Source organism: Neovison vison, chromosome 6, assembly GCF_020171115.1.
Source record: "Neovison vison isolate M4711 chromosome 6, ASM_NN_V1, whole genome shotgun sequence".
Taxonomy (NCBI): Eukaryota; Metazoa; Chordata; class Mammalia; order Carnivora; family Mustelidae; genus Neogale; species Neogale vison.
Genome location: NC_058096.1, coordinates 27488245 through 27504553, shown reverse-complemented (window position 1 = coordinate 27504553; position 16309 = coordinate 27488245). Strand labels below are relative to the sequence as shown.

Here is a 16309-nt window from a genome sequence, read left to right as displayed (position 1 = left end):
CTTTGTTTCTGGACGGATTCTATAATAGTATCCTATCATCAACTTAACGGAGAAGCCATAAGGATGTTTCAAAGACGTAAATCTGATCCTTTTATTCCCAGGTTTAACTATTCACTGACTTTCTGTTATACTCAGAATATACTGAGAAAAAAAAATTCTTAACAAAGGCTTATAAGACTTTGTAGATTTTGACCCCCTACCTAATTCTTGTCATCTCCCCCTTGCTTCCCGAAGTTATAATGTTCCCTTAATTCTTCAAACAGACCAAGTTCTTTGCATCCTTAAAGTCTTTGTGTGCATTGTTCCTTGGCCACGAATTCTCCGCAGCACCTGGCACTCTGGCCTGGCTTACTCCTACCCACCTGGTCAAGTCTCAGTGTTCATGGCAGTTCGCTGTCAAAGTCTTCCCTGCTCTGCTCTCTGGCCCTAAAGACTAGGTTAGTTCTTTTCGTACCCTCACAGCACTGTGTCACCACACATTTTATGACACTTACAAGGATAAATGATTTTCTGTTCATAATTATTTATATAGTTAATGTACAAATAATGTAATGCCTTTCTTCCAAAAGAGGCTGAGACTTTTTCTCCTGCTCAGGGGCCATATGTCTCTCTTTTGTTCACTGCGGTACATATTCTCAATGTTTAGCATAGTGTCTTGTCTTTAGGAGGTATTTTTTGAAAGAATGTATGTGTGTGTATGTGTATATACACACATATACATACACGCAGACATATACATGTGATTACTTACATACATACTGGTGTGTAATTAATATCTCTGGCTGGATGTGCTTGTATAAACCAAGAAGGAAATGACAGTGACTCCCCTATGGAACGTAGAATGATGGTTTTCAGGTTCAGGAGTAATTCATGTACATGTTGACTTTTAGTGGTTAAAAGACCATGTTAAGTAATGGTTAACTTTCCCTTCTCCTATAGGTAAAAAATTTGAAAATACTGAAATGTTTGGTCAGTACCCGCTTCAGGTCAATGGATTCAAAGATCTACATGAGTGCCTAGAAGCTGCTATGATTGAAGGAGAAATTGAGTCCTTACATTCAGAGAATTCAGGAAAATCAGGCCAAGAGGTGAGTTTAGCATCTTCATGATTCCTCTCTCCCCAGGTCTTTCTTACAGTGCGATAAAGCACAATTTAGGGCCCTAATTATATAGCTGCCTCACAACTGAGAGAATATTCAGATTATGTGTTTGGATTTAATTATGGTAGTTTGGACATTTGGGAAAGGGCACAAAAAAGTCTGTAATCTATTTTAAATTCTCACTTAACAATTAGATTAAAATGATCTATTAAAATCATCTTTTAGGACATTGTTGTGTCTGTTTAGACTTTTTAGGGAAGGTACCAGTCACTGTAGCATGCTAGTCCTGAAAGTAAAGAAGGAGAACACTGAGATTAAGGTAGAATTTTATACAGACACATGTTATATCAAATAGTGTTGAAATTTGTCTAGATTCCTTTTTTGGGGAAAATTGCTGTGTAAGTGTATGCAGGGCAGATGGAAGAACTTGCTTTCTTAAGAAAGGTAAAATTTAAAGAACGTAAACCTGTTTATTTGTTTCCACTGGTCTCTGTCTTGCCACCCATCAGCTGTATCCGTGTATCCGTCCTCCTGTACGTATACTCATCCTTACGTTTTATCCTAGTGGAAGGCGAAGGACAGATCATTTGCTCCAAAATCAGTTCTCACTAAGCAGTTGCTAATAGTTGTCTACTTGTAAACTCTGTGCATGGGGTAGGGATCCTCATCTTTGTCCTTCTGTTAATCTTTAGTGGACAGTACGGTGACTGCAAATAAAATTATACACTACGTACTTATTGACTGAATGAAGGAAATGTCTCAGTGTCATCAGAAAAGTTTCTGAGGACTTTATCCCCAAATGGGTGCTTAATAAATATTAAGTTATCATATCTCTGTGTTTTTCTGAGCAAGGATTAAGTTCTTGTGTCTTTGAAAATAAATTGCTTTTATCTGAATATGGGCTTTTTAAAAAAGGTGTAATTAATTCTTTCCTCTTTAACTTCATCCTCATTTCCTTCTCTTATATACCCAAACAAAAAAAGAAATAACATTTACTATTTTCTGGCTTTTCTCTCTCTCTCTCTGTCTTTTTTTTTTTTTTTTTAAAGATTAGGAGAGGGAGGAACGAGAGAGAAGGTACTTGAGATAGTTTTTCTCTCTCCATGATAGATTCTGTATCAGTGCCTCTCAGCAGATGCCTAGGCTCTACTTCAGAGTTGTCAAATGTGAATCCAGGGTAGGAATGTGGTGGGCCCAAGAGCTCCATCAGTAATTCCCAACTAGACCTCCAATTAAGAATATTTAAATTAAATTATTTATTTTATTGATTAGTCTCTAAAGATTGAGACTCTCTCAGGATCCCATAATGGAACAGGAAAGCAGACTCCCTGCCTAAAGTGTGTTCTGTTTTCTATTAAATATATCGGATGATGGGTTTGGACAGGAAAAGGAGGGATGACATTCCTCTTATGCTATCAAAGTAGCTTATAAATGAAATATACATTGCTTTATTGGTAAATAATTTAGTAATTAATTGCTAAATAATCTTTCTTATGTATTCCCACCTTTTAAAAATGTTTTTCTTACATTGAATCTGAATTTCATTATTTATTTTAAAGAAAAAAAAAGAAAAACCTGGTTTGTCCTCCATCTCTGGCTTCAGCCTCTGAATGCCCTATACTGTGTATATATTTTCTGCCTAGGTTTTTACATCCAACCTAAGAGATACAGTGATTTGTCTCCTTCTCTGAATTCAACAGTTTGTAAGCAGTTTTAATAAGAGCAGACTCAGTTACCTGTTATTACCAGTTGCCTAGATTTGTAGGACACAGTAGTTTCAGTCATAATTCAGCCTGGTTTAAGAGAGTATCACTGGCTAAAGTACACTATGTTGATGGTTTATAGTAGTGTCCTTAAATTATCATCTTTCATTATGTCCTTCAGAATAACTTTCGTATTTCTTAAGTATCTGTGAACACCAATAATTAACATTTAAGCCTTGTTTGTAAATGAACATTGTCCCTGATGATAACACCTCTTATCTCTTACACTATTATTTAGTAAACGTTATTGAATTTACTTTGATATAGGAAACATCTCTTTTGTTGAAATAGCTCTGGTTAAGTAATTTAGGAAGACCTCTAGTCTCCTGAATCAGTCATGTTAAGATATCCAGTGGCTGGGGCGCCTGGGTGGCTCAATGGGTTAAAGCCTCTGCCTTCGGCTCAGGTCATGATCCCAGGGTCCTGGGATTGAGCCCCACATCGGGCTCTCTGCTCAACAGGGAGCCTGCTCACCGCCCGCCCCCCCGCCGCCTACTTGTGATCTCTCTCTCTCTCTGTCAAATAAATAAATAAAATCTTAAAAAAAAAAAAAAAGATATCCAGTGGTTTATAAGAGTTTAAATTTCTGGAATGCCATACCAAGAGAAAAGTGAATAAATAAAAAATTATTATCTGTAAGATAGCTACTTCTATTTTTCTAAATCACAAATTTTAAGTAAATGGTACACAGTTTATAGATGGATCAAACTATCCAGGAAACCTAGAGTTGGTTTTTGTTTGTTTGTTTGTTTTTTGGTTGCCTATTGGAGCAATAAAAAATTCAGGTAGTAAACACTTCCTTCCAGTGTGGGTATTCACTATAATAATGTGATCTTTAGACTACTGCTCTGCACATGTAAGTATTTATATTTGATCACACTGTCCTGTGACTTGCAGTTTTCACTCACCTGTATATCATGAGTATCCTTCCACATCAATATATATGACTTTATACCATTTTTTTAAAAACCTGCTTAGGATCACATAACCTATATTTCTAAAATTAAATTTATTTAATTCTTCTGTGAGACTGTAGTTGGACAAAGAATTATTTCAAGGAATGTCTTTCTATAAATACCCTTGACAGCTTAGGAATGAAGGGTAGTCTGAAGTGGAATTTTTTGGTCACCAGGAATACTTATTTAAAAATATAAGTGCTGCTGATTTTCTCTTCACAGAGTTGAACTGAGTTACAGTCAAAGTGCTAAAAGAAACTTTGCAGGACTTTAAAAACTAAATTAGAGAAACAGTACCTACGTGTATCATATTAGATATATGTAGGTGTTATATGGGAAATAATATCTTTTAGAGTGGAAGGGCAAATGCGTAAACCCAATTAAATGACTGAAACTAATTTTCAAGTTGGGATAGGAACTGTTTGCTTCTTGTGCTTGATTGATATCCTGGTTTTGTTTGGTGTTCTGTGGGAATTTGAAATGGTAGGTCTGATCTTTCAGTCCCCTGCTTCCTAAATTCATGTAATCTCACAAAAGCAAGGTTTATTTAAAACATATTAATAAAAAATCAGCTATTGTAGTTCATAAAGATGACTTATTCTCTCTCGAAAATATTTTTGCTAAATTAGATTTTTAATCATAATAAGTTCAAGAGCACTTTTGTTTCCCATGTAATGTTTTTATTCACTAACTGCCCAAATCTATTACTCCTGTAAATTCATTATATAATATAATAGGATAATAAGTAATAATAAAATGTTTAGAGACATGGAAAGTATAAGCATTATTTTTACCTTTAATGACCTGTGGCATGACATACCATGCTGTGAGTATGGTTTAATGTATGGCAATTAAGCAAATACAGTTTTTTATTGAATGGAAAATAATATTTTGAAAGAAAAATCTCATTGTTTTATATTGAAAATTCTAGTTATATACTGCTGTACTTATAATCCTAAAATCACAGAGGTAGACAAACCCCTAATATTTTCTAAGATGAATTAAAGGAATATCCAGCTATCTCTTCCTATCCCCATCAGATTTAGAATAAGAAAGTGAAATCCTTCCACTCCTGTAGGAAAAAAACTGTCGCTGCTGTTAAAGGAAATACATTCCCAACAGAGACATATTACATAACTTTTATGAACATTCTTTCTTAAGGTATGGAAGTTATTTCCTGGACTTTTCATGGTCTACTGAGAAGCATACCCCCAATTTGGGTGATTTTATTTCTATTGACCATGGTAGGTTTCCATGAATTAAAAATATGTAACTATTTTATTTTAATGGTGACATTCAAAATACTGCAATGAAATATGAAAATGATAGTTCTTGAAACCTACTTACTTTAGTATCATAAAGTGGAGTAGAGAGTATTATCCTAAGAAAAATTTTCTTTGTGATATGTATGGGGTATGTTCTAATTCTTAGTAGTAATTATTTATGTGTATGAGAATTAAGCAAATTCTTGACAGTGCCAGGTGAGAATAAAATAAATAAGCAGACTTAGCTCAAGAAATTTCAAAACTTAAGAGATTCTTCTGGTACTAGATCTTTTGTAACTGTCTCTAGTCAGCTTCAGTTTTATTGTTGTATAAAACACATTTCTTAAACTTCAGTGTTTGGTTAAACATACACCAAGTCTAACTCGAGATTTCAATGCATGTAAGCTTTAGCATTTTGGGAGGGAGAAATAGTTTTGAATAACCATTTTTATTTATTTAGAGAAAAGTAACAACTTTCAAGACCGTAGTCAAATCCAGTTTGCCAAGTGTGTTCTATTACTGCTTTTTTGGGATGTTTGAATTTAAATTAGTTGATATTTATGTGGTTGCCTTTTGTGGCACTTGCAAATATCACACATAGTTTTAATGTATGGCAATTGCAGTGGTTTTTAATAAGCATTTAAAAATATTTATTAGATGATTTTTACTTCTGCATTTGATGATTCATGAGTTTTTGTTCATTTCTCTTTAAAATATGTTTATGTAAAACCAGAATCTTTTTTATGAAAATAATTCTCTTTTGTAGCTTTGTTACACTTCATGCTTAACTGAACAATTGCCAAAGTTTGTAGGAGGAACTGGCTCAGTTATGAGGCATTCAGATCTTTAAAGACTGGTCATTTAAAAAGATTTTAAATATAATTATCATTAGTATAAACTCCGTATTAGTAAGAGATCTTTTTCTTAAATTAGTCAGAATTCCAGTAGGAAAATTAAAATTAAAACAGGGGAATATCTGTTTCTAGTTTTTAGTAAGGATTGTGATCATTTATGCTATAAAAATGTGTGTGTGTGTGTGTGTGTGTGTGTGTGTACTATATCTACAAAGTTTCTTTGTCAAGGCTTTTGAAGTGTGGTTGGTTAATAAGTATACGTACCATTCTTGGTAGTAATAGTGACATAACATTGAAGAAGCCAGAAAATTTGAGCCGCTAAGCCATAATTTTAATTAATGTCTGTCACTTTACGTTAGAAATTTTAATGGAAATAATTATTGTGGAAGAGTTGTTAGAAAATTTTTTTCTTTCCTAGTTAGGAAAGAAAAAAGTCCCATCCTTGGAATTTCCAAGAGGTGTGGAAAACTTTGGGGCGGGGGAGTTGGGCTTTAGTTGAATTGCATACCTGGTCATGTGTTTGTGGTGTCAGCACTGTGATGATATATATAAAAATTTACCAGTGCCACACCCTGCGCCTAACACTGCAATGGAGAAGACAGCAGGTGACATTAAGTTTTTTTTGTTGTTGTTTTCTTTCAGCATTGGTTCACCAAACTGCCACCTGTGTTAACATTTGAATTGTCAAGATTTGAATTCAATCAGGCATTGGGAAGACCAGAAAAAATTCACAACAAATTAGAATTTCCTCAGGTGTTGTATCTGGACAGGTATGGTTTGGTATACAGCATGACTTAGTTTTGAGACTAAGTAACTTAGTGAAGCATTATTATTGTTAGAGAAAAAAATTTGCTTAATTTCTTTAGAATTAATCTTTAATTCTTTAGAATAAATCTTTACTTTTTTAATATGTCTAATACTATTTGTCAAGGAAAATGGAGTCCTCTTTCTATTTAGAAAAGTATAGTTACTGGGAATAATGTATCAAGGAAGTTAAAAAGTTTATTTTTCTATCAGTATTGCAACTGATACTGCAAGAATTTTAAGGAATACTCCTCCTGTGTTGTCTGATATCTCACTGTAAAATTTTAGATGAATCGATCTTTTGTTGTGTAATTGATCTTTTGTTGTATTGGCTAGACTTAGTATTGTATCTATTCCATGGTACGTAAAGTGTAATGTTGTCATTTTTCTTTTTCCTGATAGATACATGCACAGAAACAGAGAAATAACAAGAATAAAGAGGGAAGAAATCAAGAGACTTAAAGATTACCTTACAGTATTACAACAAAGACTAGAAAGGTATTATAACTATGAAATTATGAGCTAACTCTAAGAAGTCATATTTTTGTGACCATCTGGAATCTTTCATTTTAAATTTGCTTTGGGTGATTTATAATTCTAGTAGTAATCACTCTGGATCATATTTTGCTTGAATAGTTTTAGTTCTGAGTTTTGTTAAAAACTAAAATAATTCATAGTTGGCATTAGTGATTATTTTAGTGTTTAAAATTATGTATTTTCATTGCTTACTGGTAATGCTCATGGTGCTAAAAAGAGAAAGTTAAACTAATTTTAAAAAAATAAAATCCCCAAAAAGGGCCATCTGGCTGGCTCAGTCAGTAGAACATCCAACTCTTGATCTCTGTGTTGTGTTGTGAGTTAAAGCCCCACGTTGGGTGAAGAAATTACTTCAAAAAACAAAACAAAGTTAAGCTAACCTAAATTTTAAGGTTTCTTCTTGTATGAAATTAAGCATCACTCTTGAGGTTTCCATTAAAATGAATGGTGACTGGGGCACCTGGGTGGCTCAGTGGGTTAGGCCTCTGCCTTAGGCTTGGGTCATGATCCCGGGGTGCTGGGATCGAGCCCCGCATCGGGCTCTCTGCTCAGCAGGGAGCCTGCTTCCTCCTCTCTCTCTGCCTACCTATGATCTCTGTCAAATAAATAAATAAAATCTTTAAAAAAAAAAAATGAATGGTGACTGAGTTTTTCTCCTTGATGCAGAAAATACAAATTCACATGCCTACTAGGGCCTCATGGAGAACTTTATAAGAAGGGAAGCAAGTCAGGTGTAAGCTGGCGAGCATGGGGAGCCTAGAGAGCATATCCCTGTGGAGAGGGAGAGCCTGCCATCCACACAAGCCGGCGATACCATGTGTGACACCACATGTGACTCTCTCTCGCTGCTTTTGAGAGCTTCACAAAAGACGCTGGAATCTAGACAGTCAAATGTTCTGTAATTCAGACAGGTCTACAGGCTGAAATGTGGCCTGAGAGATGCCAGTTTGCAACCTCTAATTAATTTATATTTTAGTATTTTAGTGTAAATTTGGAAATTAATAGCCCCAAACTTTTTAAACAAAAATAATGTATTATATTTCAATAATTTTTATTTCTAAACTTTTTTTAAAGGTTTTATTTATTTATCTGTCAGAGAGCCCAAGCAGGCAGTGGCAGGCAGAGGCAGAGAGAGAAGCAGGCTTCCAACTGAGCGAGGAGCCTGATGCGGAACTTGATCCCAGGACCCTGGGATTATGACCTGAGCCGAAGACAGCTGCTCAACTGACTGAGCCACCCAGGCTTCCCAGTAATTTTTATTTTTAAATGGTATCATTAATCATATTAAAAACTAGTCACCAGGGGCATCTGGGTGGCTCAGTGGCTTCAGCCTCTGCCTGTGGCTCGGGGCATGATCTCAGGGTCCTGGGATTGAGCCCTGCATCGGGCTCTCTGCTCAGCAGGGAGCCTGCTTCCCCCTCTGTCTGCCTGCCTCTCTGCCTACTTGTGATCTCTCTCTCTGTCAAATAAGTAAAATCTTAAAAAACAAAACAAAACAAAACTGATCAGTAAAATGTAGGGAGGACAGTATTAGTTACCATCCTAATCATGAGACCAGATTACATCTAAAAATAAAAACAGTCTCAGGAAATGGAGCTGTCAGTTTTCATTTTCCTATTGGGTTACACCTTAGAGCAGCATTTAAAATTTATAACTGTGCAGACACATTTAGTTGTAATCAACTTTGTTTTCCGTAATTTGGAGAATATTTAAGTTATTTCTTGAATGTATCTTCAGTTTCAACACCTTCATTTGAAAACAAAGTTAATTGCATTGTTTAGGAAGATTTATTAAAGTGTTTCTATCATGTTTTATAACAGTTATTAAAAACAACCAAATGTGCTTTATATACAACTGAAAAAAGCATTTATACATTTTATGGTTAACAGATATTTAAGCTACGGTTCGGGGCCCAAACGATTCCCTTTGGTAGATGTTCTACAGTACGCACTGGAATTTGCTTCAAGTAAACCTGTTTGTACGTCTCCCATTGATGATATTGATGCTAGTTCCCCACCTAGTGGTTCCACAGCACAGACATTACCAAGGTAAAAAGTTGTCCTGATTCAAGAGCCCGCTATGTTACTTGTATTACACAGTGATAAATTGATAAATTAATTTATCAATTACATCACTGTAATAATTGATAAAGTGATAAAACCTTTAAAGAGGGTTTTATAAAATGTACATTGTGATTTATTTTAGTGAACTCTGAAAATATTAAATTCACTTACAAGATTATATATCTTCTGGGTGCTTATTTCACTGTTTCAGCAGATTTTATGGTTGTGAATTGGCATTTTCATCATATTTTTTTCTGTTCCAAATTATTGTTATTTTGGTTTAGATTTCCACTTTTTATCCATGAAAATATTATGAAGTTGGTTTTTCCTATAATGTAAGCTGATAAGTATTATGTAATTCTGGTATACATAAGATTTATTGAAGTGATTAAGCCATTTCTTCTATAAAGCCACGGTTTCATCCTGATAATAATATATTCCTCATATGTTAAGAATCTCAGGAGGGGGGTGGGAAGGATGGGGTGGCTGGGTGATAGACATTGAGGAGAGTATGTGCTGTGGTGAGTGCTGTGAATTGTGTAAGACTGATGAATCACAGACCTGTACCCCTGAAACAAATAATACATTATATATTAATTAAATAGAAATCTCATTAGATATTAAATTAATCCACATATTTCTCTCTTTTTTTAAAGGCCTTTTTGAAATTATAAGCCAATTTAATGCTATGTGTTTGGCACAGTTTTTGTCTAGAGCATCCACTTGGAAAGTTTAATAATAAATATTTTATGCTTTAAAAATACAGCACAACAGAACAACAAGGAGCCCCTTCTTCAGAACTGCCAAGCACATCACCTGCATCAATAGCAGCCATTTCAGCGAGATCAGTGATACATAAACCATTCACCCAGTCTCGGATACCCCCAGACTTGCCCATGCATCCAGCACCAAGGCACATAACAGAAGAAGAACTTTCTGTGCTAGAAAGCTGTTTACATCGCTGGAGGACAGAAATAGAAAATGACACCAGAGGTAAGAAGCTTCTCACAGCATAGCTACCGTCCCCTCAGATAGATAGGTAGAGTATGAAAATCGAGATGGGAAATGACCTTTGGACTTCAGATGTAAATATTATAACTTATTTTTTATTTTTTGTTTTTTACAAGAGAAACTAGCCTGACTACCTGTGTTTTGATCTTATTATCACATTCAGAGAGAACAACAGATTTCCTCTGGACTACTTAGTTGATTAATGACATAGCAGATGGTCTGATTTTCTTATTTAGTGCTCTAAATTTATATCAAACTGGTATTCACAGCTACCCTATTGGTGAAAGCTCATACAATTAAATTGTGTATTTATCAATTATGTCCTCCTCCTCATGTTTGTGTCATGAGTTAAAGTGATAAAAATTTTTTTAGATTTAAGAATTAGAAATGTAAATGTTATTTATTTATTTTAAATACTTTATTTACTTATTTGAGAGAGAGAGATATTGAGCAGCAGGAGGGGCAGAGGGAGAGGGAGAAGCAGACTCCCTGCTGAGCAGGGAGCCCAATGCTGGGCTGGATCCCAGGACCCTGAGATCATGACCTGAGCCAAAGTTTAACCAACTGAGCTAGCTAGGCACCCCAGAAATGTGAATTTTAATTTTAAATCTGCTCTAACAGAGATTTCCAAATATAATCTGAGAGCTCAGTGCCAGTCTGTAATGTGTATTAACTGGCATGTAGCAAAATAAGAAAAATAAGGACAATGCCCTGCTGGGAGTGAGAGTCCACGTGTGTGTATATGTGCTGGTGTTAAGTTGCCATCTGGCCTTTGTTGGAAGGAACTCTCCTTTATTCTGAAATTATATCTTTGCTACTTTGCTGTTGTTAAAATGTCCTTTTTTCTTTTTTTAAATGAAGTGATGTTAATATTATATGGGAGATTTTATTATAATTTTTCCTTACATGGCAAAATATAATATCCTCTTATTGTCACCCAGTTTTATCCTAATTTTTTTCTTTGAAAAAAGAAAAATCTAGGAGCTGTTCTTTTATACCAAAAGACTGGAATTATTTTAAGCAATATGAATGGTTGGATTTTAGATGCTCAACTTGACTCATTATAGGCAATATGTAAATAAAGAGCAGTCCTAATGTAATATAATGTAATATAATAACATAAATAGGGCATGATGGCAACTAACAATTAGCACCAGTAGCTGTAAATGTTTCCCATAGTTATTTTTCATATCTAAGGGAGCATTTTTACATTTGAATTCATTAGTGAACATTTATTGAGTACACTGTGTTTCCTGAACACTGTACTAGGTATTAAATAATTTTCTACTGGACTCAGCAGGTTGTGTTTGTTGCTTTAAGATGACATTCTGAAGGGTGGAAGCTAGGAAACTTTTGACACCAAGGTAGTGACATTGAGGGAGGAAAGAAATGAACAGATATGATCTACTCTTTAGAGAAAGCTGACAGGAGGTGAGAGAGAAAGAGAGGAATTAGGGACAATTCCCCAGCAGTTCCTCATGCTGGTATGAATAGACAGATTGTACTTTGGAAAAGGGCAGACTGGTGGGTGAGCAGGTCCCCACCTCAGGGGAGAAAGTAGGAATAAGATGAATCCACTTTTAGCCATTTTAAGTTTGAGGAACTTGAAAGACATTCATCTGATAAGGGTTTGAACCTTAATACCTCATACTTTGGACCATAGTAATGCAATGAACTGGGTAAGATTTTCCTTGGAATATTTATTTCCTCTCTTTTATTCCTGTTATCAGCTGTTAGCATTATTTTTTAAACTATTGTATAATATCCCTGCATCTGAGTAGCATGTAATTTTTTACACTGCAGACAGTCACTCCAAATAGTGCTGGCCTATATACATATTGACACACTTGTTTGAGTAGGATATATTCTTAGAAGTGTCATTTCTGGTCCGAAGTGTATATATTTTAAATTTTAACTGTTTAACATTTTCCCTCCAAAACATTGAACCAGTTTTTATTCCCACTAACAGTATAGACAAGCCTGTCTTCCAATATCCTCCTTAGCCTTGGGTACTTTTTAAATTGTGGTAGCCTGAACATTGAAAAGAATGGTATGTTAGTGTCAGTGTCTTAATTTGCATTTCCTTAATTATGAATGAAATATTCTGTTTTTCTATAAATTTCTTGTGACATTCACCCATTTTTTTATATCGAACCATTTATTGTTCTCTTACTGCTCAATAGAAACTTCGACATTATGGGTATTAACCTGTTGCCTGTAGTGTATGCTGTAGATAATTTCTTACTCATCTTTGTTATTTGACTTTTTTTGGTGTTGGTTTTGTTTTGTTTTTATAATACAGATTTTCTTAAGTTTGGGGAGAGGGTCTTTTTACTTTATGGTTACTGGCTCTTCTGTCAGGCTTAGAAAAAGGTCTTTCCCCACTCTGAAGTTACTAATATTTTTTCATAGTCTTCCATGGTTTCTTCCTGATTCTTTTTAGTAGCTTCACAGTATAGGTTATTCTGTAATTTAACCATTTCCATAACCATAACCATTTAATAGGTATTTAGATTGTCTCTAATTTTTAAATTATTACAGGCAATATAACTGAGTAATTTTGTAGAATGGATTTCTGCTGAAGGTAGAAGTAATAAGTAATGGGAGTTGCAACATTATTTCTGTTGGTGATTGTGGTAGATTTTGATTCAGTGACATATATGTTTATAGAAAGTTTGTGGCAAAGTTATTTCATAGTTTTCCTATTTTATATAAATATGTAAGGGGCTTTATGTTACATTTTTGTTGAAACTTTCCTTTATAGATTTGAACAAAGTTCACTTTTACAGACAGTGCATTTTCTAAGTGAATCATATTTGTTTTGGTTTTTAGTTATGGACTGGTGCATATATTTTATTAAGGAGAACTATATTTTGTCTTATACAGACTCCATATAGTAATGTTTCCAAGAACAGTTTTAGGAATTTTTCCTTATTCCTCTAACATATTGATAGGAAAATCATTAGTTCCTATCTTATGTCTAGTAGAAGCATACTTGATGATAATCATGTTAAATAATATCTTCTATCCTTAGATTTGCAGGAAAGCATATCCAGAATCCATCGAACAATTGAACTAATGTACTCTGACAAATCTATGATCCAAGTAAGTTAAGTTTTAAGTTGGTAAGTACTGTCAAAATTATTTATGTATTTTTGTTTGTATGATTAACCTAATTCTTAAGCTAATTTTTCTTAATGTTTTGTTATAAAATTGCTGATTTTAAAGATTCCATATTAATATTTCCCACATTGAGTTGTATTCTCATTGTTTACTTTTTAAAATTATTTTACAGTAAAACTTAGCAAAAATTTTCAGAAAATCCTATGGGAGACATTATATGGCTGTTTGAGGATATTAAGATGGGGGGAAGTATAGGGCTCAGTTACATTTTAACTTTTGGTGTACATTATGTAGGCCATGTTGCTAATTCAGTCATCAAGTTATAATTGGGAAGGTTTAGACAAATCATGTGCTATATTTAAAATATTCATCATAAGTCTTCATTTGAAAGAAACACATTTTTAAAGTCTCAAAAATCATCCTACTTATACACCTGCTTTACGTGTCATTAGCTTATTTATCTCCCCCCCTTTTTATTTCATAGAGTAATTTTTTCAAAATTTTAGTCACAGCCAGTTTTCTATGGACTTCTTCAAACAGACAATTTATGGGTTTCATGGAATTTGGTATTAATGGACTACTTAACTGTGGCTTAACTCTTCTGTTTTCATATTTAGGTTCCTTATCGCTTACATGCTGTTTTAGTTCATGAAGGCCAAGCTAATGCCGGGCACTACTGGGCATATATTTTTGATCATCGTGAAAACAGGTGGATGAAGTACAATGATATTGCTGTGACAAAATCATCATGGGAAGAGCTAGTGAGGGACTCTTTTGGTGGTTATAGAAATACCAGTGCATACTGTTTAATGTACATAAATGATAAGGCACAATTCTTAATAAAAGGTAAGAACATGAAATATATAGGGTAGTTTTTAAACAATTTTTAAATAAGTAACTCTTTTATGCGACTCCAGTCTCTGGTGTGATTAGTTAAGTGTAATTGACTCAGAGGGTGATGGTTATGATTAGGAAGTGTGCTGGCTTATTCTAAGAAACTGGAATTGGGAGTAATCAGGACTGACAATTGGAATATATTTTGTATTCAAAGTTAACTATTTAGTAACTATTATAAAATGCAAATCTGACCTATTTGTCCTCACTAAAATCCCTTTTAAGGACCACATGATGCACTGACTCATATTTAAGCTCCTTAACCTACTGTATAAGGCCTCCGTTTTCTGGCCTCTTTCTCTCAAGCTTCATTTATAACTACTGTCCATATCAAACAATATATACTTTACTGGTACTTGAACTGCTTGTAGTATTATCTTCACATCAAATGTTTTCACACATTTATATCTTTAGTTTTTATGTTTTTTATTTCTTAGAGGAAATGTTTTTATTTCTTTATTCTTTTGTCTTATTTCTGCTCATCTGTCAAGATTGAATTCAGTCATCTGCTCTGCCAAGTTTTTTTTTACCTCTATAAGAAAATCTCTTTCCTTGTAGCATACCTCTGTGGGGCACTTATGTGTGTTTGAATTGTGTGTCAACTTGTCTTTTCTACTTCATTTAGATCTCCTCAAAACCAGGGACCATTGGGGTGCCTGGGTGGCTCAGTGGGTTAAAGCCTCTGCCTTCGGCTCAGGTCATGATCTCAGGGTCCCGGGATCGAGCCCCACATCATGCTCTCTGCTCGGCAGGAAGCCTGCTTTCCCCTCTCTCTCTGCCTGCCTCTGCCTACTTGTGATCTCTCTATGTCAAATAAATAAAATCTTTAAAAAAAAAAAAAAAACAGGGACCATGTCATACTATGTCTTAATCATCTTATGTCTTATATTCTAATATAGCCTTTGCATATAAAAAATACTTAATAAAACTTCGTTGAAACTGGGTAAAAATCAGCTTTCCTTTTGTGTTAAACCATTCAGCAACACTTGCTTATGACTGAAAGTTGCAGTGTATTTTATATGCGTACAGTAGGGTTTTACTAACTCTCTTAAATACTACTGTAATGTTCTTAAAATCTTGCTATATCGATTAGTTTTCAAATTACCTATAAGTATATTGCTATGCTTAACTGCTTTGGACGAAAAAGAATTTTAGTTCTGTTTCGAGTTTAATAAGGTTATGAGTTACTCTCATTTTGTAATTTTTATTTCATGAATAATCAAACATATAGTATTTTCTTAAAGTAGAAAATGTAGTGGTATGTCAATATTTGAGTAGCAAATGATTTTGGCTTTATATCATGTTCTGTTTTTTTACTCTCTTAATCTAGAGATTTAAAAAAAACCCCGAGAACATTTCCTATAATAGATAGTGAAATATTTGCATCATTGCTTATCCATGCAGTTTGAGTTTTCTTTTAGTTTTTAATATTGATTTGTTAAATGGTAATAATTCATACTTTAAATCCCATTTGAAATGCATCCTATTTTGAGCTTTGCATTTTTCCTTTAATTCTTAATTTTATATTAGTTTTTGAAATATGATTTGCAGAGGAGTTAAATAAAGAAACTGGGCAGGCTCTTGTTGGAATAGAAACATTACCACCGGATTTAAGAGATTTTGTTGAAGAAGACAACCAGCGATTTGAGAAAGAGCTAGAAGAATGGGATGCACAACTTGCCCAGAAAGCTTTGCAGGAAAAACTTTTAGCATCTCAGAAGCTGAGGGAGTCAGAGTCTTCTGTAGCAACAGGTTAGTACATTTTGATTAAGTTGTATTTTATTACCTATATATTTATTATTGATACTTATTATAAAAATAAGTATGCTTATTTTAAAAAGAACTTTAATTATTTTAAAGTATGAAGAAGACAGTAAAAATCATCTGAAATTCCATCACTCTTGAGTTGCCACAGTTAACAGTTTAGTTGACCACTTTG

General features: G+C 34.1%; 1 protein-coding gene across 3 annotated transcripts in view; it reads left to right on the top strand.

Annotated features, from left to right (window-relative positions):
• USP25 (ubiquitin specific peptidase 25) overlaps window positions 1-16309 on the top strand; it is a 134875-nt gene that overhangs the window by 77263 nt on the left and 41303 nt on the right. For all 3 annotated transcript variants that reach the window (XM_044251102.1, XM_044251101.1, XM_044251103.1), the window contains exons 10-17: window positions 940-1088; window positions 6581-6708; window positions 7145-7240; window positions 9169-9327; window positions 10109-10335; window positions 13388-13458; window positions 14094-14322; window positions 15922-16122. In XM_044251102.1, coding sequence (XP_044107037.1) covers window positions 940-1088; window positions 6581-6708; window positions 7145-7240; window positions 9169-9327; window positions 10109-10335; window positions 13388-13458; window positions 14094-14322; window positions 15922-16122 — 1260 coding nt within the window. The remainder of the gene's footprint in view (window positions 1-939; window positions 1089-6580; window positions 6709-7144; window positions 7241-9168; window positions 9328-10108; window positions 10336-13387; window positions 13459-14093; window positions 14323-15921; window positions 16123-16309) is intronic.